Source organism: Hemibagrus wyckioides, linkage group LG02, assembly GCF_019097595.1.
Source record: "Hemibagrus wyckioides isolate EC202008001 linkage group LG02, SWU_Hwy_1.0, whole genome shotgun sequence".
Taxonomy (NCBI): domain Eukaryota; kingdom Metazoa; phylum Chordata; class Actinopteri; order Siluriformes; family Bagridae; genus Hemibagrus; species Hemibagrus wyckioides.
In genome coordinates this window covers 6553928-6578927 of record NC_080711.1, presented here as the reverse complement: position 1 = coordinate 6578927, position 25000 = coordinate 6553928, and the positions used below count along the sequence as shown (strand labels likewise).

Here is a 25000-nt window from a genome sequence, read left to right as displayed (position 1 = left end):
ATTACACTACAGTATACTCTATTACACTACAGTATACTCTATTACACTACAGTATACTCTATTACACTACAGTATACACTATTACACTACAGTATACTCTATTACACTACAGTATACTCTATTACACTACAGTGTACAGTATTTCACTATACAGCAATATTCTGTTATATGAGATGCTTTTTGTTATTTGATATGACCCTGACTCTATCCATCCATTCATCCAGTTGTACATCTATCTATCTATCTATCTATCTATCTATCTATCTATCTATCTATCTATCTATCTATCTATCTATCTATCTATCTATCTAAAGCTATGTCGATGTTTCATCACCTTCCTCCATACTTCAATAATAATAATAATAATAATAATAATAATAATAATAATAATAAACGTATAAACATAGTAGGCTAGACTACTGAGTGACTGCTACAGCTCTGTGTCTCTGGGAATCTGTCTGGTGGTGATATGTTTAAGTTTGAGATTACAGTCATGCTCATTACTATTTCAGTGAGGTTTTGTCGCTTGAAATGATCTCCCGATCATCCTATAGGGAAGCTTTGTGTCTGGGAAGGACAAACAGAATGCATTAAGGAGGAGTGTACTGTTCGACAAACATCTATGCAAAACCCTATTATATGAATAGTTGATGTCCAATCAAAACTATTGTTATGGCGACGCTCTGCTATCTTTCTTTCACCGGTATCTCATTTAAACCAGTACACCCCCCACCACTGGTTCAGAGAACCATGTGAAAATGACTTGTATCCATTTCCTAGACACTGCAGTATAGTGCCACTGCATCCAGTCAGACACAAGAGTGACTTTTCTGCTGTTCCAGGCTATTTGCTCTTCTGTGTTTTTTAACAGAGTCTCCGCTGTCGGAGTCTTTTCTCTGCCACACTTGCACTATTGTAACAGAGCCCAAGGGACACCTTAGACAAAGCATGTGGCCAGTTTGAGCCAGCACAACAAAAATAGTTTTCTCCTGCCTACAATCTCTTGGCAAAGCCGCCATTCGCTGCAGGGAAGGTGACAGCAACATTCAGACACCGGAGCCCTTTTTCAGCCTGGATTTGTTACACCAGTAACACATGCACTGCAGTCCTTACGTGTTTCGATCAAAAGGTACATTATAGGTACAGAGGAGTTTGTTTAACCCTTTGGAGTCATTATGTAAAGTCTTGAAATTTCTGTCTTTGAAAGAAAAGAAAAGGTGTCAGCCAAATACATGGCACAATCACACACACTACAGAAAAATTATGCCAGACTGCCTACAACACATGTGTTTGGGGGAGGAACCCAGAAAACCCAGAGGCGGGATTTGAACCCCCAACCCTGAACCTGCGAGGCAGCAGTGCTGACCTGTAAAAATGGTAGAATTCTTCTACCATTAGTGCAAACATTGTCTTTCTTGATCTCTTTCTTTTATATGTGATCTAAGCCATGCCACAGGACAAATCCCGAATGTTGTGTCTGAATGATATTCAGTCACAGAACCAAAATGTGGCAGGTGAACAAAGCTGGATATAAAAATAGAGTTTTTTGTAAGAGAACTAGTAGGTTTTATTTAAAGATTATTCATCTGAAATGTACCACCGGATACATTGCTTACCCCAAAGAGCAAATATTTATGGATAAAATTTGTTTTTGTTTTGTTTCCTGTGCTGGCCATTTTCTCCTTCGTTTGTCATTGTATTGCAATTTTTAATTTCTGAATTGTCTCTTAATTTTATGTTACACCATGTTAAACTTGACAGCAAAGAAGGGAAACATGCTGTTTCCTTTATTAGTCAGCATTTTCTATCCCTGAGTTTTTATTTCTTTATTTATTTTAATTTTATTTTTTTTATTTTATTTTATTATTATTTTTAATAAAGTATATGGTTAACTGTCTGAATATAAGGAATTTTCCTGCAAAAATGTTGATGTCCTCAGTTGCCCGATCTCTGAACGTCTGTGGGAAACAAACAGCTTTGGTCTTGTGTAGTGCACTCTGTAGGGCACAGGCTGCCATTTTGGAGTGACTCAGTGCTAATGATTGGAGAGAAATGTGAACATATGTGAGCATCGAGTCTCAGCACAGAGCAATGATTTGATTTTGTGGCCGTTGTTGCTGTGTTGTTATATTCGAGAGTCACTCACACACACACACACACACACACACGTGTGTGCCCGCGCCGCAAATAGAGAGCAACATCACAGGGCGAGATGGACGAGATGATTGGGAGTCATTTTGGGCATTTTGAATAGACAGCTGGTTGGATAATAATGGTCCCTGTTAGGACGGCCAAATCACGGCACAGAGAGAAAGGAGAGAGAGAGAGAGAGAGAGAGAGAGGGAGGTTACATGCTCCCTGTTGTTTGCTATTCAAATCATTTCCTAATATACAGTATACATTGCAGCTGAGCTACAATCAGCACCAGGTTTGAAAGAAGAGGCAGAAAAGATGGAGATACATCAGTTCCCTGCTTACAGTCTTCTCATTCCTCTCTCATTCTCTCATTCTTTCAATTCTCTCTTCTCTCACACTCTCCTCTCATTCTTTTCTTTCATTCTCTATTCTCTGTCCTCTTATTGTCTTCTCTTATTTTCATTCTCTCTTCTCCCAGTCTCTCACTTTCTCGTCGTATCTTCACTTATCTCTCATTCTCTCTTCTTTCATCTGTTTTTCTTTCATTCTCCCCTCTCTCTCATTGTTTAAATTCTTTCATTCTCCCCTCTCTCATTTTTGTCTTCTCTCATGATCTCTTCTCTTTTTCTTTCTTTTCTCATTCTTCCTTCTCATTCTTTCTTTTCTCATTTTCTTCTATTCTTTTATTTTCTCTCCTCTCCTCTCCTCTTCTCTTTTCCTCTCCTCTCCTCTCCTCTCCTTTCCTCTCCTCTTCTCTTTTCCACTCCTCTCCTCTCCTCTCCTCTTCTCTTCTCTTCTCTTCTCTTCTCTTCTCTTCTCTTCTCTTCTCTTCTCTTCTCTTCTCTTCTCTTCTCTTCTCTTCTCTTCTCTTCTCTTCTCTCATCCTCACACATTTACACTGAGACCTCAGTGTGTCTGTTGGTCAGACTGAACTGGACTGAGTATCCTTTTGCTCTGTGAGCTGCAGGTGTTGAGTATCAGAGTGTTGGACGACTGGATCAGTTCTCTCTGCTGCATTCAGTCTCACACTAGCTGGAGGACTGTTTTTAAGCCGAGAACTAGCTTTAAGCCTCTCAGTTTGCTGACAGACCGATTGGCCTTACAGCAGGTCTGATAAGAGAAGTTCACGCTGCATTACTGCTCAGGTTAGAGGAGCAGGAACAATGCGTGTTACGTTTAATCAGCAGTAAGCAATCAGGACAGAGCGATCATCTCAGTAACAAAGAATTACTTATAATCATGCTACCAGTGTTCACTTTTACTCTCAGTATAAATGCCAGGAACTCTGAATGAGTCTTAATTAATATATTGAGCACGCCTTTGTTTAAAGAAACAATACTAATCTATATAATCCTCCTTCCTTTCTGACAGTGCAGGGATGCTCGCTAAATCTTTAAATTTTATTGCTGAACATCTCACATGATATTTTGACTCATAAAGATCAACAGTGGTTGAAAATGTCAGGCCTGCAATCAGTGGAAATCGTTCTGCAGGAAAGGTTTAGGGCTTAAAATTGAGATACAAGAATGATAGATAGATAGATAGATAGATAGATAGATAGATAGATAGATAGATAGATAGATAGATAGATAGATAGATAGATAGATAGATAGATAGATAGATAGATAGATAGATAGATAGATAGATATGTACATTAGGTTGATTGGTAATTCTAAATAATTTTTATTATTTTTCTTCTTTTCAGTATTAAATACTTTACACTTAATCACTATTTTTGTAGACATTTAATAAATTAAAGAAGACTTTTTTTAAAAACAAAAATCGTTATTGCAGTTTGTTTCCAAACCATGATGCACACTGTATCGTGTATCATACAAATGGATCATGAAAAAATATTTAGAGTTTGAAAAGTTTAAGGAAGTTAGAGAAGGTTAGAGATGCTCAGTGGTTAGATAGGGTTAGAGATGCTTGGTGGTTAGATAGGGTTAGAGATGCTTGGTGGTTAGAGAGGGTTCAGAGATGCTCGGTGTTTAGAGAGGGTTAGAGATGCTTGGTGGTTAGAGAGGGTTAGAGATGCTTGGTGGTTAGAGAGGGTTCAGAGATGCTCGGTGGTTAGAGAAGGTTAGAGATGCTCGGTGGTTAGAGAAGGTTAGAGATGCTCGGTGGTTAGAGAGGGTTCAGAGATGCTTGGTGGTTAGAGAGGGTTAAAGATGCTCGGTGGTTAAAGAGGGTTAGAGATGCTCGGTGGTTAGAGAGGGTTCAGAGATGCTTGGTGGTTAGATAGGGTTAGAGATGCTCGGTGGTTAAAGAGGGTTCAGAGATGCTCGGTGGTTAAAGAGGGTTCAGAGATGCTCGGTGGTTAAAGAGGGTTAGAGATGCTTGGTGGTTAGAGAGGGTTCAGAGATGCTCGGTGGTTAGAGAAGGTTAGAGATGCTCGGTGGTTAGAGAAGGTTAGAGATGCTTGGTGGTTAGAGAGGGTTAAAGATGCTCGGTGGTTAAAGAGGGTTCAGAGATGCTCGGTGGTTAGATAGGGTTAGAGATGCTTGGTGATTAGAGAGGGTATGATACTGAAATGGATTATACCTCTAAATGGTGGGACAGGGGGACCTGCAGGGGTTATGTACTCTATATTATGTATCTACATTTACATTTATCCAGAGTGACTTACAGTAGTGCTTTTGAAGTCTCTATCTATACATTAATACTGGTTCACTTGTTCAAAGATTTAGAATACCATCAGCCTTTTTTGGAAACATTATACAGCAAGATTAGCACTTGTTCTAGCTTGAGTACTTCAGAAAGAGGTAGGTCTTCAGACTTTAGCCAGTGACTCGACAGTTCAGATATCTAACAGAAGTTCATTCCAACACCTCGGTGCTGAACAGAACGGAGAAGAGTCATGATTCAGACCTTCCTCATACTCTAAAAGATGGTGGGATCAGTAGAGAAGTGCTGGAGGATCAGAGGGACCGTGGTGCAGTGTCGGGTGTGATAAGAGCTTTGACGTGAGTGGGTGATGGGCCGTTTTTAGGTTTTGCAGCTAGAGAAAGCCGGTGGAGGCAGCACTGGAGAGATGACAAGAGACTGAATAAACACCTGAACAGCCTGTGTGGATTGAAACAGATGAATCCTTCTGATACTGTAAAGGAGACACTGACATGAGTGTGTGGGTTGTACAGGGTTGTACAAACAATTGACCGTTGGTGAGGGCAGCGAGTTGTCCACAGAGATCCAAGATGGGGATGCATCACCTGAGATGAACAGAAGTTCAGAACATGGAGTGTGTTACTGTATTAGATGTATGATTAGCAGTCATTTACATATGCATACATTTCCTCTGTAGAGAGTAGAGTAGAGAGAATTCCCGACTGTAGCTTCAGTCACATCTATGACTAAGAGGAGAGAATTTAAAAGGCCACGCTGTGTTTCAGCGTCAGAGCGTGTATAGCTGATGCATTATGCATTGCCTTCTCACATACCGACAACGGGCACTGAAGGCTGGAACATGCACACACACACACACACACACACACACACACACATACACATGCACAAGCAGGCCAGTAGTCAGGGTGATACATGAGTTTCACCTTCAGGCAGTAGATGTAGGCAGACAGAGCGAATCAGAGACAATAGAACTCTAGCTCATGATGGAGGGAGCTGTCTGTGTCACACACACACACACACACAGTGTGTCTCTCTCACCCCTTTTTCTCTTTTAGCTCAGATGGATCTCTGAAGAAATGCATTCAACTCAGGGTTAAATGGAATGACTTTAGTGGTCACAGAGATATTATAACATCTCCACACACACACACACACACACACACTAACACACACACAAACTTTTGCTTAAATTCCTCTGCTGTGAATAAATGCAGGATATTGTGGTGTGTGTTATTTCTGTACTAGTCATGTAACCATACACACATTTTTAAATTATATTATTACTTCAGAGTACATCATTACCTCAGATTACATTATATTATTACCTCAGAGTACATTGTTACCTCATATTACATTATTACCTCAGATTACATTAATACCTCAGAGAACATTATATTATCACCTCAGATTACATTATATTATTACCTCAGAGAACATTATATTATTACGTCAGAGTACATTATATTATTACCTCAGAGTACATTATATTATTACCTCAGAGTACATGATTACCTCAAATTACATTATATTACTACCTCAAAGTACAATATTACCTCAGATTACATTATATTATTACCTCAGAGTACATGATTAACTCAAATTACATTATATTACTACCTCAAAGTACAATATTACCTCAGATTGCATTATATTATTACCTCAGAGTACAATATTACCTCAGATTACATTATATGATTACCTCAGAGTACAGTATTACCATAGATTACATTATGTTATTACCTCAGAGTACAGTATTACCACAGATTACATTATATTATTACCTCAGAGTACAGTATTACCTCAGATTACATTATGTTATTACCTCAGAGTACAGTATTACCTCAGATTACATTATATTATTACCTCAGAGTACAGTATTACCACAGATTACATTATATTATTACCTCAGAGTACAGTATTACCTTAGATCACATTATATTATTACCTCAGATTACACTATATTATTACCTCAGAGTACATTATTACCTTAGATCACATTATATTATTACCTCAGAGTACAGTATTACCTCAGATTACATTATATTATTACCTCAGAGTACATTATTACCTTAGATCACATTATATTATTACCTCAGAGTACAGTATTACCACAGATTAAATTAGAAACAATAAGGACTGACAAGACTGTACAAATTACACTACATTCTAATAGCTCTAATATAAAATGCTAACAAATAATATATTCAGAAACACTGCCACAACTGCTCAACATGGACTGAATCTGTTAAATGCTACAAGTATATACAGTTAGACTCCAACACTGTGTTCGACATGCTAACATCGATGTTCAACCATCAAGCTAACCAGCTGCATGTGATGAGTGATGTATATTTCTCTCATTACAACAGCAAACTACATTCAAGTTACAGATTTAACAAGTAAACGTTTGCTTAAAAGTTGTTTATTCTCTATAGCTTTATTCATATTTGCTACACAGTTCCGCTGCCTCAGAAAACTAACTTTTCTCGTCCTTCTGTAAAATAGTGATCGTTTAGCTTGGCATCTTGTATTGTGCTTTGAGAAGATTATTAAGCGTTTAAAACCTGCTTCCTGGACTACGAGTATGTTTAATAATGAAAATTCCTGTTGTCCTGTGTTATTTGGGATTTACATGTACAACCAGCAAGAAGGTCCTGGGTTCGAATCCCGGGTTCGAGCAGGCAGGGGCCTTTCTGTGTGGTATTTGCATATTCTCCCTGTGCTTGTGTGGGTTTACTCCGAGTAACTCCGGTTTCCTCCCACTGTCCAAAAACATGTACATTAGGTTGATTGGTGATACTAAATTGCCCATAAGAGTGAGTGTGAGTGTGTGTGGTTGTCTGTCTATATGTGTGGCCCTGTGATGGACTGGCGACCTGTCCAGGGTGTACCCTTGCCTGTTACCCAGTGTGTGCTGGGATAGACTCCAGCAGATCCCCATGAGTCTAATTAGGAATAAAGCAGGTATAGAAAATGTATGGATGGATGTATAACCAGCTCACGGTGCCATATATGTTTGCATTTCAGAGGTTTAAAGATTTAACTTGTTTGTCTTCAACTCTTCAGCCTTCACTATTCTAGTGAGCAGATGCTGGAAAACATTATAGATGGATGAAAAGCTCCCAAAATGCCACTTTCAAAACTTCTTCTCTGTCTGTGGTTTAAACTGTAATATTATAAAATGCAAAATGTTCAGAATAAGAAGGTAGGATTAATAGGATGAAATGATAGGATGAATAGGGTGACCTTCCCAAGCGATGATGAAGATCAACAATCCAGTTTTAAATTTTGATAGTCTTCTCTTGTGTGTGTGTGTCTCTGTAAAATAGGCTTGTGCATATCATATCAGCATCCCTCCACAATATCCAGTGATGCTTGTCACAGATCTCAGATATGATGTTATATGATGTTATTTTGTGTTATATTACACAGTGGCATAGTGGTTACCAGATTTGCTGCTTCCGGGGTTAGTGGTTAGATTCCTGCATCTGCCCTGCGTGTCTGGATTTGTTTAGGGTATTTATTAGGGATGACAGAAATAATTTTGGGGGAAAAAAATAATAAATATGATTTTTCTGTCCTAAAAAAATTAAGTGCCGGATATAACATTTATCAGATGGTGTCCATGTGATGATTAAATACAGTGATTAAAGTGAGAAACACAGTTTTGTTGTGTCCTGTCCTGCTCAACACAAAACCGACAAAATATTAACTATTAGACAACCAATTATATATATATATATATATATATATATATATATATATATATATATATATATGTATATGTATATGTATATGTATTTATATATATATATATATATATATATATATATATATATATATATATATATATATATAAGATTATACATATATAATATATAATATATATGTAACAATATAATGTACTGTGCAGCTGGTTATGTTCTTGCACACTGCTTTATCTTGAGATTTTAAAATCAAAAATTGAGGAAAAGTTTAAAGTGAAAATAATAAGTGGAAAACAAAGTTTGTGTGTGTGTGGGTTTGTGTTTAAGAGAGTGTATTTGTAAGTGTGTGAGAGAGTGTGAGTGTGTGCATTTGTAAGTGTGTGTGTGTGTGTGTGTGTGTGTGTGTGAGAGAGAGAGAGAGAGAGTGTATTTGTAAGTGTGTGTGTGTGTGTGAGAGAGAGAGAGAGAGAGTGTATTTGTAAGTGTGTGTGTGTGTGTGCTTGTATGAGTGTGTGTGTGAGCGAGTGAGTGAGTGAGTCTGTGTATGAGTGTGTGTGTGTGTGTTAGCGGGGTCTTGTTGATAAAGAGCGGCTAATCGGTCTTCAGGCGGCGCTTGGCTCTGGGGAGTGTTTACGGCGTTACACGGCTCTTGGCAGGATCGGGGGCCGGTAATGAAGTTGCGCAGATGTGCTTGTGTAGATGAATGTCTTTACTGACTGCTATTATTCAGCGTGACGCATGAGGCTTATTTAAAACAATTACACCTCGCCACTGCCAAACTCCCTATGAGCTGCTGTGTTTTAGACAGCTCTCAGATAAAGAGTGATGCCATTTACATACACAGCACACTCCAGAGAGAGAGAGAGAGAGAGAGAGAGAGAGAGAGAGAGAGAGAGAGAGCGGAGCACTTCAATGACAGGATGACCTTCAAGTGACTGTCCTCTAGATTAAGTATTTACTTAGCAAAAGTCTTTGAAAAGTCTAAATGTGTGTGTGTGTCCCCAAGGTGTTTATGTACACGATGAATCTGAAATCCGCATCTAAAATGACTCCATCACACAGGAAATGCTTTCATTTAGACAGGAAATAAACAGCACGAGACTCACATCACATCACTCTAACATGTTAAGTTGCTCTGATTGAGCTGTCATTCTGTCAGTGTGTGTGTGTGTGTGTGTGTGTGTAGGTTGGAGCTGTAAATGTATGGATGTGAGGCTCTTCTCCTGATTCACTGCTGGAGAAAAAAACTGTTTAAAGGAGCATCAAATGATCAGCACAGCACATGTTCAGCCTTTGGCAAGATTTAACTGCCACTACACACACACACACACACACACACAGAGCAAGAACTGACAAAGTGACGCAAATAAGAGCGCTGAATTCACCTTCTGCATCTCTTGCTGCATGCTTTTTTCCCATTTTTATTTTAATTTTTTTCTTTACTTTTTTTCTTTCATTCATTTTATTTCATTTGTCACTTATTTTTTATTTTACTTTTTACTTTTCTTCCAACGTTTTTCCCCCATCCATTCCCCTCCACTCATCTTCAGATCTCCCTTCTTCTTCTTTTTTTACTCTGTTTTCTTTCTTATCTTTCCTCTTCATTATTTCCTGCCTTATGTTTTTTTCTATTTTTATTTTATTTTATTTTATTTTATTTTTATTTGATATTATTTTAATTTCCTTTTCTTTCACCTCCCTCTATTAATTCTTTTTCATTCTTCCACATTCTTAGTTTTTGTTTTTCCTTTTATGCACATTTTTATATTTTATCTGATCTTTATCTTTCCTGTGTTTCATTCTTTTATTCTTTTTTCATAGCTGTAATCTATTACTTTTTAATATTATTTTTCTTGCCTTTACATTTGTTTTCAGTTTTCTATTTACGTTTTATTTATTTTTTCCCTTTTCGCATATTTATTTTCATATTTTGGACTATTTATTTTTTTATTTTTTTATTTATTTATTTATTTTCAATCTATATATGCATTTTATTATTTCCCCTGTCTTTTTGCCTTTTCTTTTCTTTTTTCTATTTTATTTTCTTGTCTTTATTATTTCCCCTTTTTATTTCATTCCTGCCTTTCTTTCATTTTCTTTCCTTTATTTTCTTTTGCATTCTTTCTTTTTCCTTTTCTATATTTCTTTTTTACTTTTAATATTTGTTTGTATTTTTTTAACCTTTTTATTTTGTCATTATTTCTTTCCATTCTGTTGTGGATGGTTTTGTTGTAATTGTTTTCTACTCTTTCTCACTTGAAAATGTTTTCTTTTCCTCCTGTGTGTGCTTGTCTTTCCCTCAGGCTCTGTTTGTGTGTGTGTGTGTGTGTGTGTGTGTATCGCCACTGATCTTCATTGGCAGTGTGTGATAATGAAGTGGTGTTTTTTAATCTGTTCGTTATACAGAGCTGCTACTCTTCATCTCTTCATCTTTAAGACATTAGCGGTTGTGTTCCAATCCTCACACACACACACACACACACTCTCTCTGTCTCTCTCTCTCTCTCTCTCTCTCTCTGCCTTTCTCCCTGGAGGAAACGGGAGTAATTTATCACTGTATAGCCTTAGGGTTTTATACACACACACACACACACACACACACATACACACACACACACACACACAGCAGGCCTCAGGTTTTATTGTTCCCTTGTGGCAGATGGGATGGCCGCTCTGCACCATTGGTTTTGATAGTGCCTCACTCTCGTCCTCTTCCTCACACACTTACACATTCTCGCATACATACACTCACACACAACATATAGGAGTGTTATTTGCACTGTTGTGTGGTTGTATTTATTGATCTCTTCGGTGACCTGTTATTGGATAGACTATAAGCTAAGCTGTGTGTGTGTGTGTGTGTGTAACCTGTGTCACAGCTGCATGTTACTGTTAGCTCACAGAGAACCCCTCGCTCGTTCATCCTCTGCAGAGCTCCTTCTGGTTTGAGATGTTATCGTTTAATCGAGCTGTTCATCACCCGCTCCAGCTCCTCCACTCCTTCCATCCTCCCACTGCAGACCGACTCACTCCCACAGTGACGTCTGGATGCAGCTCCATCTCACTGTAGTGCTGAATGGTGTGTGTGTGTGATTAGGGTGTGTGATGTACATGATGAAAGACTTAAAGTGCCAAGTCTTTGTTGCCTCATTTTCTACATTTTCACTCAGGGCTGCACTGGTGTTATTTTAGTCATAATGAAGATTTTTGTCTTCCTCTATTAATTTATCAGCTAAAGTTAGCTTACAAAACGTCTGGAGCCAATGAGAATAAAACACATATTGTGTTTTTTTGGCTTTTCTTCAACATATTTCAGTTGGCTGCTGACTTTTTTGACAGTCTCTAGATGTTTTATTTCCAAACATTACATTTCCAACAAAATAATGTTAATGAAAGCGACATATACACCAGACCAAATAACAATGAAGGTTGCTGGGATTTGCTGCAGAAACAAACCAAGAAGCAGAGTGCAACAGTTAAAGTCTCTAGAAGATCTGTAGCAGATTCTCCAACATGCTCAGTAAACCTTATCATACCGCACACATCGTACCTCAGACTGCTGGGCTGACTGCTATGACCTTTTTACTTTATTACCATTCACTCTTTATAGTTTTCTTTATTTCATTGTTCATAAAACTTTCTTTGCTTCACAGTATTTCTTTGCATGTGCCTGAGACTTTTGCTCAGTACTGTATGTCCAGCTAAATCTTGTATCTTATAATTTACTGGTCAGAATATCATGGAACCTCTGTCTCTACAGCCCTGAGTTCAGCAAATCAACATGGCCGCTCGAGGCATCAGGACACCGCAGTACTTCTTTATTTTTAAATGAGATATACTGTATATAGTACAGAAGTACTTGTTTTAGATCAATCAACTTGATGATATAATGTACTTTGAGGTAATAATGTACTCTGAGGTGATAATATAATGTACTCTGAGGTGATAATATAATGTACTTTGAGGTAATAATGTACTCTGAGGTGATAATATAATGTACTTTGAGGTAATAATGTACTCTGAGGTGATAATATAATGTACTTTGAGGTAATAATGTACTCTGAGGTGATAATATAATGTACTCTGAGGTGATAATATAATGTACTTTGAGGTAATAATGTACTCTGAGGTGATAATATAATGTACTTTGAGGTAATAATGTACTCTGAGGTGATAATATAATATACTTTGAGGTAATAATGTACTCTGAGGTGATAATATAATGTACTTTGAGGTAATAATGTACTCTGAGGTGATAATATAATGTACTCTGAGGTGATAATATAATGTACTTTGAGGTAATAATGTACTCTGAGGTGATAATATAATGTACTTTGAGGTGATAATATAATGTACTTTGAGGTAATAATGTACTCTGAGGTGATAATATAATGTACTCTGAGGTGATAATATAATGTACTTTGAGGTGATAATATAATGTACTTTGAGGTAATAATGTACTCTGAGGTGATAATATAATGTACTCTGAGGTGATAATATAATGTACTTTGAGGTAATAATGTACTCTGAGGTGATAATATAATGTACTTTGAGGTAATAGTGTACTCTGAGGTGATAATATAATGTACTTTGAGGTGATAATATAATGTACTTTGAGGTAATAATGTACTCTGAGGTGATAATATAATGTACTCTGAGGTGATAATATAATGTACTTTGAGGTGATAATATAATGTACTTTGAGGTAATAATGTACTCTGAGGTGATAATATAATGTACTTTGAGGTAATAGTGTACTCTGAGGTGATAATATAATGTACTTTGAGGTGATAATATAATGTACTTTGAGGTGATAATATAATGTACTCTGAGGTGATAATATAATGTACTTTGAGGTAATAATGTACTCTGAGGTGATAATATAATGTACTCTGAGGTGATAATATAATGTACTTTGAGGTAATAATGTACTCTGAGGTGATAATATAATGTACTCTGAGGTGATAATATAATGTACTCTGAGGTGATAATATAATGTACTCTGAGGTGATAATATAATGTACTTTGAGGTAATAATGTACTCTGAGGTGATAATATAATGTACTCTGAGGTGATAATATAATGTACTCTGAGGTGATAATATAATGTACTTTGAGGTGATAATATAATGTACTTTGAGGTAATAATGTACTCTGAGGTGATAATATAATGTACTTTGAGGTGATAATATAATGTACTTTGAGGTAATAATGTACTCTGAGGTGATAATATAATGTACTTTGAGGTGATAATATAATGTACTTTGAGGTAATAATGTACTCTGAGGTGATAATATAATGTACTTTGAGGTAATAGTGTACTCTGAGGTGATAATGTACTCTGAGGTGATAATATAATGTACTTTGAGGTAATAGTGTACTCTGAGGTAATAATATAATGTACTTTCAGGTAACATTGTACCCTGAGGAAAATATTGACAGCCATTTTCCCGTTTAGATCATTCACATAGAAAAAACTTAATGACTGTGTGGCAGCTAGCGAAATTGTTATGCTTAATCATTAGCTAGTTGATGCTTGGCACTCATATTTGCATGTTGCCTAGCAACGCTTTTCTCACTGCTTTCGTTCGCTATCATTCAAATGGGAAACACGTCACACATTCTCTCTCTTATTTAAAAAAAAAAAACACATTTCCCTTCTAAACGCACCATTTAATAATGATCACGAACGTAACTAGAGTGTGGCAGGGTTGTTGTCATGGCGACAAAATGGATGAGCAAGCTCTTGACATCAGCGTTTCTTGGCTCGCTCCTAGTCTGAACGTTTACCAAAATGGAGGGTTTGATAAGGCTGGAGGTCGGTGTTGTTCAGCGCATCATGGGTTATTTCAGTCACGTAAACATTTTTGCTGTCAGTTACCTCTCTCTCTCACACACACACACACATACACACACACACATATATACATACACACAAACACACACCAGTGTAACTCTGAAGCACAGAGGTTCACAGAGACGACTGGGTTCAAGTGATTGAGACACAGTTTTTAAGGTGCATGCTTGCATATGTGAGTGTGTGTGTGTGTGTGTGAGTCTGTGTGTGTGTGTGTGTGTGTCTGTGTGTGTGTGTGTCTGTGTGTGTGTGTGTGAGTCTGTGTGTGTGTGTGTGTGTGTGTGTGTGTTTGTCAGGCTGAGCTCAGTCAGGCATGAAATCAGGCTGCAGCAGGATGCTGTCATCACCAGAAAGAGACAGATACAGAGAAACAGACATAAAGGCATAAAGAGTGAAACAAAGAAGCCAAATAAGTTAATATAATAACTAGTGATTTATTTTTCATTCATGTAAACAGTTTTGTTCCTCTGATACCACAGCAGTTTGACATTATCCATTTATAGTTACACTGACCTTTGTGGATCGTCCTTGAGCATCTATAGAAAGTCACCTCCGATATAGCAGCTTGCTAAACAGTCACTCCCTCACCAGCCTCTTCTTTTCTCTCTCGATGTTATTAAAAAACACAGCTTGTTATGGTTCATGTCATGAGAAACTGTAAAGCGACAAACATCAGTTTAATCGATGAATCTTTTGACCAATCAGATTTGAGAACAGCACTGTAGTCACTTCTTCACCTGTATATTTGGAGAAAGGATCATGCTTAATCAGTATAAGACTTAAGACTTAATCAGTACAATTTTAGTACTAATATCTAATCATTTTAAGAAAATCCGTTTTCTGTACAGAAATGTGCTTAATGTCAGGTTTGGGGCTGAAATGATTTAGAATTGTATATGTGCCATTTCCTGTATGTGAACAAACACTGAAGCTTAACCCTTGTCTTACGTTCATTCTTTAGACCCTTTTATACTGCCTGGACATTATTACGCTTTTAAAAGTAAAACAGAAATCAAATAAAAATACATACTACCAAAAATTACACACTTGTGTCTTTATCTCAATTCTAAATAACATTTAGATAACATTTGCGATTGATTAATTTGCAATTATTAGATCACGTTAAATGAAAGTGTCACTTGTTTTTGTGATAAAGTTAAATTTGTGTAACAAAATATACCAATAGAAGTTAGAAGTTTTAGAAGTAGAAATTGAAATGAAGCAATGTTTTAATTAATGCTTATTATTTTAATTTGATTTATTAAATACTGGTGCTGAATAACAATAGAAGCATGAGAAACGAATATTATAGTCGCTGGCTATAAAATACAGCTGCAAATGCAGATGATTTACAACAAATGCAAAAAGAAAAACTGCTTTTCATAAAAATATAATTATTTGGGTTAATTTGACCCGGAATTAGTAAATTTAGGTTGAAAAAGACATAATATTTATTTATTGGTTTGTTAACAAGGAACACTGGACAACACATTAAGTCGAACGAACATTTAATATTCTTTATATGACATGGAACAATAATAAATAAAATAAATCATGAAAAATAATGTTAGATTAACAGAATTGTCCTGCTTAATAGGTATTCTAAGGCTTTATGGCTAATATTTATGTCTTTTTATAGAACTGTTATTATTAGAGACTTTTATTTTGAACCAGTTTCACTGTAAACAAAGATTATTATTAAAATTATTTTTTAATAATTATTTATTATTTATTATTAAATTATTGTATTGCTATTCATTATTTTTTTATATTATTAAAAATTAAAATTATTATGACAACAATTTTTTTAAAAACATTTGTCAATTTGTTTTAAATTAAAGACATATAAAATTATTTATTAAAAAGCCTTGTTATGTGCCTGAAAACACCTATAAAATACGAATGACGGAATAATTCACGTGCCTCTATGTACAACATAAACTCTTCAATCTAAACTAAAAGAATGAATTGAGGAATAAAAGGCAGAGCAGCGAGGGAGAATTGCGTCACCTTTCCCCATTGTTCATTTCTCCCTGCTGATAAAAATCCCCACCTTCATTTCAGCGCGCTCATTTTATTTGTTAGATTAAATCTGAAGCAGGAGCCGGACGGATATGGCTTTTGTTTCCGAGGTGAGCGTCAGAATGACCCCGTGCTTTCAAGAGGCTCTTTCTGCCCCGTGCTAATTCAGACGGCGTGTGCTTCCCCCCGTGACACACGGACTCAGCCAAGCCTGAAATCAGTCCATCATTTCGTTCCTCATTATGTTCGTCATGCGTCGTTACTCCTCATCAAAAGTAGCAGACTCATCTTTTTACACCCGCCTCTTTGGGGAAAAGGAGTTGGGGGGGGGGCGAGGGGGGCAATTTGAATTGAAAAGAAGACAGAGAGCCACGGCATTTGCAGACAGTGAAAATGTGAAAAGAAGGAGAAGTGGAAGGATCGTGTGCAGTGAAGAAGGCAAAGACACTAGAGTTCTCTGCTAAACACTATTGGCATCCTTGTTCCACACAAAGAGTCTCTGGGGAATCCTGATGTAGCTTGTGAGCAGTTAATACACACAGACAAGGGAAGAAATCATCCTGTAGGCAAAATGCTGCCTTTAGCTGGGAACTGAAACTCTGCGTGACGGCTGCAGTGCTTTCACCTCTGCAATTTATCGCAAATGCAGCAAAAATGGGGTTTGGGAGAACAATAGCTGGTCATTTTCTCCTTATTGGTGGTTTTGCGCTTTAATTCAGGAAACAATCGGACTGCTGTTCCACACACAGTAACACACATCCCGGTGCCAAGTGTATTATTTTTGTATAACACCACGTTTTTATTCCACGGGGTTATTCTGCTTGTACTACAGCGATTTGACAATGATTACAAGGTTCCATTTATTAATGAATGACAGACTTTTATTAACAATTTATCGTTAATGTTGTGGAACATTCCAGAGACAAGGTTATCACTTTAACAATAAAGAGTCACTCCATTACTCGCGTTACCTCTCTCTCTCTCTCTCTCTCTCTCTCTCTCTCTCCCTCTCTCTTCCTTCCCTCTCTCGTTTTCTCTTTCTCTCTCTTCCTCCCTCTCTCTCTTTCTCCCTCTCTCTTCCTTCCCTCTCTCTCTTTCTCCCTCCCTCTTTCTTCCCTATCTCTCTCCCTCTCTTTCTCTTTCTCTCTCGTCCTTCCCTCTCTCTCTTTCTCCCTCTCTTTTCCTCCCCTCTCTCTCTTTCTCCTTCTATCTCTCTCTTTCTCCCTCTCTCTTTCTTCTCTCCTTCTCTCAATCTCTCTTTCTCTCTCATCCCTCTCTCTCTCTCTCTCTCTCTCTCTCTTTGTCCCTCTCCCTTTCTTCCCTCTCTCTCTCCCTCTCCCTCTCTCTTTCTCTTTCACTCTAGTCCCTCTCTCTCTCTCTCTCTCTCTCTCTCTCTCTCTCTCTCTCTCTCTCCATAATAATAACATATTACAAACAGTGCATTAATATAAACAATTTACAAATTGTCTACGTTATTAAAAATTCAATTGAGCCATAGATTTAAAAAATGTATACATTTTTTATTGTTCCTTGGTCCAGATATCCTAAATATACACACAATACCCACTGGTGTAAAAGCATCAGGGTTTAATTCATAACGATTCAATTCCATGAAAGTATGTGTCCCTGATTTATTAATAACAATAAATAACACCTACAAAAAACTCTACTCAAGATTATATTTATTTTATTGCATGAACATCATGTCCTTTTTTTCTTGTTTTTGTGTTTGCCTTAATGAGTTTGCAGTTTTTACCTCGAAGCACAAACTACAGGTCAGTGCATCTGTAAATAGATTAATATTTGCCGCCCGCAGTGTGAATTACTACATAAGCCAGTTTCCTCATCTCAAGACGGAACAAGAACATTATTCTGTAATGTTTCATCTCAGACACTTGATGTTATCTCGATGAAGCCGGTTTTTTTATTAGGTATTTGCTCTGTGATGCATTTGAACAGCCTACGCTACACACAGGCTTTCATTTACTTTACAAACAATCATTCAGTTCAAGACAGCTGCTGTAATTATTCCTTACAGTGAAAGCTCTTCTCTCTGCTGTGAACAGGCAGGTAAAATAATGGCATTTAGTGAAAAGGTAATCACTGTGGGGCAATGAAACTAATGTCAGAACACAAAAAATTGTGAAACAGACCCAAAACACTGGTAATGCTAATTAATAGGATTTGTCTGCTTTCCTGCTTCCACTTGTTGGTAATAAAGAATGACATCACCGTCTCTCCTGTCAATCACAGCAGCACTAGCCACTCGTGTGCTTCTGTGAGATCGAGTATGTGAAAGAGGGCTGATGGAGCTTTCTGTGGAGTGTGTTACACTGCCTCGTGATGAGGCAGGAGCAGCAGTTTGAAAGGATGCCATGGGCTGGAAGCACAATGTACATCTCAACAATGAACTCCCAATAAACTGAGATTTGCACAGGACTCATAAACATGCAGTTTTTGCACATAAACAGTTTTTGCACATCAACTAGGTCTGTAACCTTAAACACTTGTTTTGCACATTACTTATCTTGTTTTTCATCTAATTTTCTATATTTATTCCTTAAATCTCTGTATTTAGAATTTTTCTGCTATATTTTGTTAAATTATGTAATATTTTGTTATTTGATATATTTCTTGTTATATTTTTGTACCCTAAATTTGGGTATTTTAGTATTTTTTGTTATATTCCTTCCTATTTAATCTATTACCTGTGTTTGTGGATACTGCTGTAAGCTGTGAATTTCCCTTTGGGATGAATAAATTATCTATCTATCTATCTATCTATCTATCTATCTATCTATCTATCTATCTATCTATCTATCTATCTATCTATCTATCTATCTATCTGTCTGTCTGTCTGTCTGTCTGTCTGTCTGCCTGTCTGTCTGTCTGTCTGTCTATCTATCTATCTATCTATCTATCTTCACCCTGTGGGTAGGAGTTTGCTGTTAGGTGGGAATTAGAAGGTGGAAGAAAAAGCCAAAACAAAAGCAACAACAAAAAAATGGAAAAGGAAAGAGTTAGTATATGACTAACTATGCAAACTAGCTAGAAGGAAGGAAGGAAGGAAGGAAGGAAGGAAAGAAAGAAAGAAAGAAAGAAAGAAAGAAAGAAAGAAAGATTACATCTCACACTCTGGTGTCACCCAGATGAGGATGAGGTTCCCTTCTGAGTCTGCTTCCTCCCAAGGATTCTTCCTCATATCATCACGTTCACCTCTGACTCGCTCATTAGGGATACATAAAAACTTTAATTTGAACTTTCTCATTGTTCATTTCTCACTGCTGATAAAAATCCCCACCTCGTTTCATCGCATTCATTTTATTTGTTAGATTAAATCTTTCTAATAATATTAATGTAATATCTGAATAGTAGCTAGAGCAAGATGTTGGGCTATTGTGTTAAGTTACTATTAGCCATGATTTGGTTGGTGTTACGACTGGTCATTCTCCCATATAAGATAAACTTATTGGTGTGTATGGGTGAGGTGAGGTGGTCAGGATTTGGAGAGGGGGGGTGCGGTCTATGACAGTCCAGACCTGGCATTTGTAACACACCATGATGAGGGAAGAGATGGGAGAGTGCAAAAAAAAGAAATGATAACGAATTGTAAACATAGAATTTACAGATACAGGAACATATAGTTTCATAGCTTAGAGTTTATGCATCACATACATTATATGTACAACATAATGAAATGAAACAACGTTCCTCCAGGACCCTAGTGCTAAATAAGACCGAGATCTACATGAGACAACACAGAATTATATTGTAAAGAAACTATTCAAATCATTTGCAACCGTGTGTAAACACTGCAAGACAAGAGGCAATACATTACACTATAAGACAGATAGATAAAAATATCATTGTGTAGCAAAACATCGCATTGCATCCTGCTCATTCCATCCCCTGATTGCTTTAGGATAAATATAAATATATTGCGCAGATTAAGCAATTAAGTAGAACTATTTTACTATATTAGAGATACTGTGTATGACTATATTTAGTCATTCTTATATTTTGCACACATTTTTATTTTTAGATTTTTTTATGTGTTACACTTATCACGTATCTTAAATTATTCTGGGAGTTTTTTTATTGACATTCTAAATATTTGCACATTATGACCTCATTTAAATAATCCCCCTTAGTTTGCAGATGACCTCATTTACAGCAGACATGGAGTCACGTTGGTGTAAATTCTGAAAGATCAGGAAATTCCTGTAAAGCAACTGTAACTGTAGGTACAGTCAGGCTAGCCTTATTTGTGAATTATTATTATTATTATTATTATTATTATTATTATTATTATTATTATTATTATTATTATTTAATTGTATTTTATTTTATCGTATTCTATTTAATTTTTGAAATTTATTTTAACGTATTTTTTTATTTTGCTTTTTTTCAAACATAACAACATCTAACATCAGGCAAAAACGCAAGAGAAAAAAACATGCATTGGGTAAACTAAAAATAAATAAAAAGGAGAGGAGAATTTTCTTTTAAAAATAATTAATTCATTCATTCACTGAAAAATTTAAAAAAAAAATAAAAGGAAAAAAAGGGGGACATACAGTATTAAACAACTGGGGGGAAAAATATATATATATATATATATATACAGTATATATATTTTTTAATATACATGAAAATCAGCCACTATTCTCTCTCTCTCTCTCTCTGTGAGGGTTATTCTGTGCTATTCTACTCGTTCAGTAGTCTGTGTAAATTTTTGGGTACTTTTTCTTTTGGGGTGGGGGGTGCATCTTTCACATCCTATTTTCTTCTTGTCAGGTACATGGGCAAATACACACCCACACACACACACACACACACACACACACATATACAGGCATGCTTCACGAAGCAGCGTCCTGCCCGAGTCTGTGTTGAGATGAAAGAGAATGTGACAGCAGTGTGTGTTTGTGACAGAGAGAGCATGCTGGGTTACATAAATGGAGGAAACATGAACATCTCGCTCCACCGGATTTCAGCCTGGACACGTCGCACGTACAAGCAAGCAGAATGTTTTCAAATCCTTAACATCTGTGTGGAGCTAGAGAACACTTTTTTTGAGAATAGATACAGAGAGGAACAGGTTTGGGGGAAAAAAGAAGTGACAGAAAGAGAAAGAGATGGAGCGAGAGCAGCTGGTGTGTAGTGTGTAGTGTGTATAAGAGGGAAAATGCATGGAGGATAGAAGGGGGGCTCGAGGCTGCAGTCTGGGCTAATTACTACTCTGAAAATCATGATTATGCCTTTCAACTCGACTTGTCGGGAAAGAAAAGAAGGGGGAGTGTGTGTAGTGTGTGTGTGTGTTTGTGTGTGTGTGTGTGTGTTTGTGTGTGTGTGTGTGTGAGTTGGAAGGGTAAGGTCTTGTCGATTCTCTCTGTTTTTGTGCACTCGAGCCAGACCTCACCAAATTCCCAGTGCACCACATGGCATCATTTGACTTCAATGTTTCACCTCATTTAATACATTACATTCTTTTGTGAATGTGCATTTGTGTGTGTGTGTGTGTGTGTGTGGGTTGTGGAGATGGTCCGTTACACCTGAGCTTCTGAAATAAAATCACTGCATGTGCAGCATGAGCTCACTTTTGTTTTGCCCAACACACACACACACACACACACACACACACACAATTTATATTTGTCATTTTTATCTATCATCTTTAAGGGGATTTTCCACTAAGTTATTTGCAGCCTCACTCTTAATTCACTCTGGAACTTAAAATATCTTTTGTATCTTTAGAGTGTTTATTTATTTATTTGTTTGTTTGTTTGTTTGTTTGTTTGTTTGTTTGCTTGTATGTTTGTTAATGTATTTATTTAAATTTATTTATTAAATAAAACTGAAGTAAAAAAAAAAATCTTCATGATGACCAGCCATGATTGAAAACTGTCACTTTTATAATTGCTATTTTTATTTGGACCTCATAAAGAAATAAAAAGATCACACACACACACACACACACACATTTGTCTTAATATCCCTGTGAGAACCCTGCTTTGACATCATTATTATTATTAATGCTGTGCCTCACCAAAATCTGACATTAATCAGTAATAAAAAGCAAACTTTTTGGCTCTTTTATTATTTTATTTATTTTAAAGCATTTTATTTTTCTCATAGGGACCTGATACACAGAAACTCACGGATATTCATATCCTTGTGGGTACATTTCCTCCCTAGCATGATATAATCTCACACACACACACACACACACTGTAAGATGTAATGTTCCGTGTCCTTAAGTCTAAAATGATACACAATTATCCTCATCTTCTGCTCTTCTTTTTTCTTCTTCTCATGATTATGGTCATTTTTATTCTGATTATTTTCTCCATGTCGCACACGTATTGTATTTGATGTACAGAATATCATCGGCTATAACCCGAGTTAATAATACTTGTACGGACACTCGTCTAAAAATCAGCTCTGATATGGTAAAAAAAAATAAAATAACTAACTCTATTCTCTGTGTAGAAAATAGAAATTGAGCTGCATCACAAATTTTTTTATAATCAGATCCTAACCTGACGTGAAGATTTGCCCTTTTTTACATTTTAAGGTGTGAATAGTTGTAGTTTTTGTGTATTTATTTATTTGTTTGTTTGTTTATGTGTTTTATGTGTTTATTTTATTTATTTATTTAATTATTTTTTTATTTATTTTTGCAATTAGCCACATTAACTCTATGTGCAGTGAATTATAAGGTCAGATCCACTATATAGGTTTTATGCTCGTTCATGCTTGTGTATCTGTGGCATCGTGTGCACCCGTGTGTGTGTGTGTGTGTGTGTGAGGGCGTGTGTGAGGGTGTGTGTGGCTACAGTGATTGATCTGCATGGTAGGGAGGTACACAAGCCATGTGGATCTTAGGCTCAGCCAAGCGGAAAATGAAAAACCTCTGCATCTCTGCTTCATTAAAAAATCCTGGTGTGAACACACACACACACATATGGATATATACACTAAAATCTTTAATACCCGCAGTGTCCATTACTCTTCACAGGACAAGTAGTGTGTATGTGTGTGTTAATGCATCATGGCCCAGTGAAAGTTTGTGTGGTCACTCCATACACACACACACACACTAGTCTCTCCACGCTGTATGAAGAGCAAATGATGGCTTTTTAATAAGGTTCAGGTTCATTTGCTGAGAAATGGATTTATTTATACTCCTCACACTCGAGGGTGAAATCATCCTAACATCATCCACTCGCCTCGTCAAGCATTCAGACATCGAAGATTCCCTAGAGGGAAGTTCTGGGTGACTTTCGAGCACCAACCGACGTATGGCCGGTGTCTGAAGTTACACTAGAGCTAATCTACAGATGTCTCAGGCAGAGAGGTTTAATTGGAAAATCATAACCAGGTTTCATCACCAGGTGATCGTCTCTCTATGCGTTACATCTTTCTGCTTTGTGACGACATCAACACCACACACACACCTGACAATCTAATAAGCTATCAACTCCCAGTGTCTACAGAAAGGGACGCCTGTGGTGACCAGGGGGCAGGTGTCGCTCTAGGACCCCCACTAGACATAACACCGACCTGATTGCATCTGCATTGCTAATGTTTAACTCAGCAAAACCAGAACAAGCCTGCGGGCAGAAATGACTGATTGGTTAAGTAGGGCACCTTCAGTTAATATGATTTATTTCCTGACCCTTGAAGTTGCAGCAGTATATAATGCATTATTCAGGCAGCATGAAGTTTAATAGCAATAGAGATTGCTCTAATAAACCCGTTATTGGATCCAAGTTTCTTTTTGTATTATTTTGGTTTGGAAATCCTTTCTGATTGGTCATTTCTGTGTTTTTTCCCGATGTGTCCACACAGGTCCGGCGGCTCAGGGCAGCCCCCTGCTGGCTGCGTTACCCGTACAGACTCGCCCACTGCAGACGCCTCTGGAGCTGAAGAACTTCCTACCCTTCAGACTCAACGGCTCCAGTCCACTCAGCCTCTTTCCCAACTTCAATACGGTGAGTCTAAAATTTACACACAGTGTATGACATCGGGCTTCCAATTTACTTTAAAGATTTGAAATTGAAGTAACATTCGTATTTATTTATTTCACCACGCATAACCGTCAGGTGTGGTGGGAATCACCTGGATATCTTTCAACAATGTTATGAGGTGACGTATGAGGCAGTAATAAATACTGCTGTCATACCGCCATCTTTCCCTTTCTGCATCTTCTTCTCACCTCATACGTGTCAGATCACATGTATAGAGCGTCTTATAGAATTTGTAGATAACCCGTCCTCCAAAACTAGCGATAGCCTTCTCTCTTGTTTTTTCATCTCTTCTACCTCAGTAAGTGTATTTTTTTCATTAATTCCTAGTACCTTTATTGTCTATGAACAATTTACCTCCAGTCTTCCCCGCTAGTTGGTTCCTTTCTCTTCCTCGCCTCTCCAAATATTCCACATCTCCCGTGCTGCTACCGAAGCTGAGCGGATTTCACATGCGTCACTTGCTAAGATGGAGAAAAGATCACCCATAGAAACTGGGAATTTCCGGGTTCAGCCTCAACACAGGGATAGATAGACTCTTTACAGGGATAGATACTAAATACTCCAGCATTCATTTACCTTCAGTAACTTCTTTATCCTGTTCAAAGGGGGTGGATCCAG

The 25000-nt window shown here is 37.1% G+C and overlaps 1 protein-coding gene across 4 annotated transcripts in view; it reads left to right on the top strand.

The window, feature by feature from the left end:
- znf385c (zinc finger protein 385C) overlaps positions 1-25000 on the top strand; it is a 107190-nt gene that overhangs the window by 54804 nt on the left and 27386 nt on the right. For all 4 annotated transcript variants that reach the window (XM_058404618.1, XM_058404609.1, XM_058404628.1 and 1 more), the window contains one exon: positions 24204-24346. In XM_058404618.1, coding sequence (XP_058260601.1) covers positions 24204-24346 — 143 coding nt within the window. The remainder of the gene's footprint in view (positions 1-24203; positions 24347-25000) is intronic.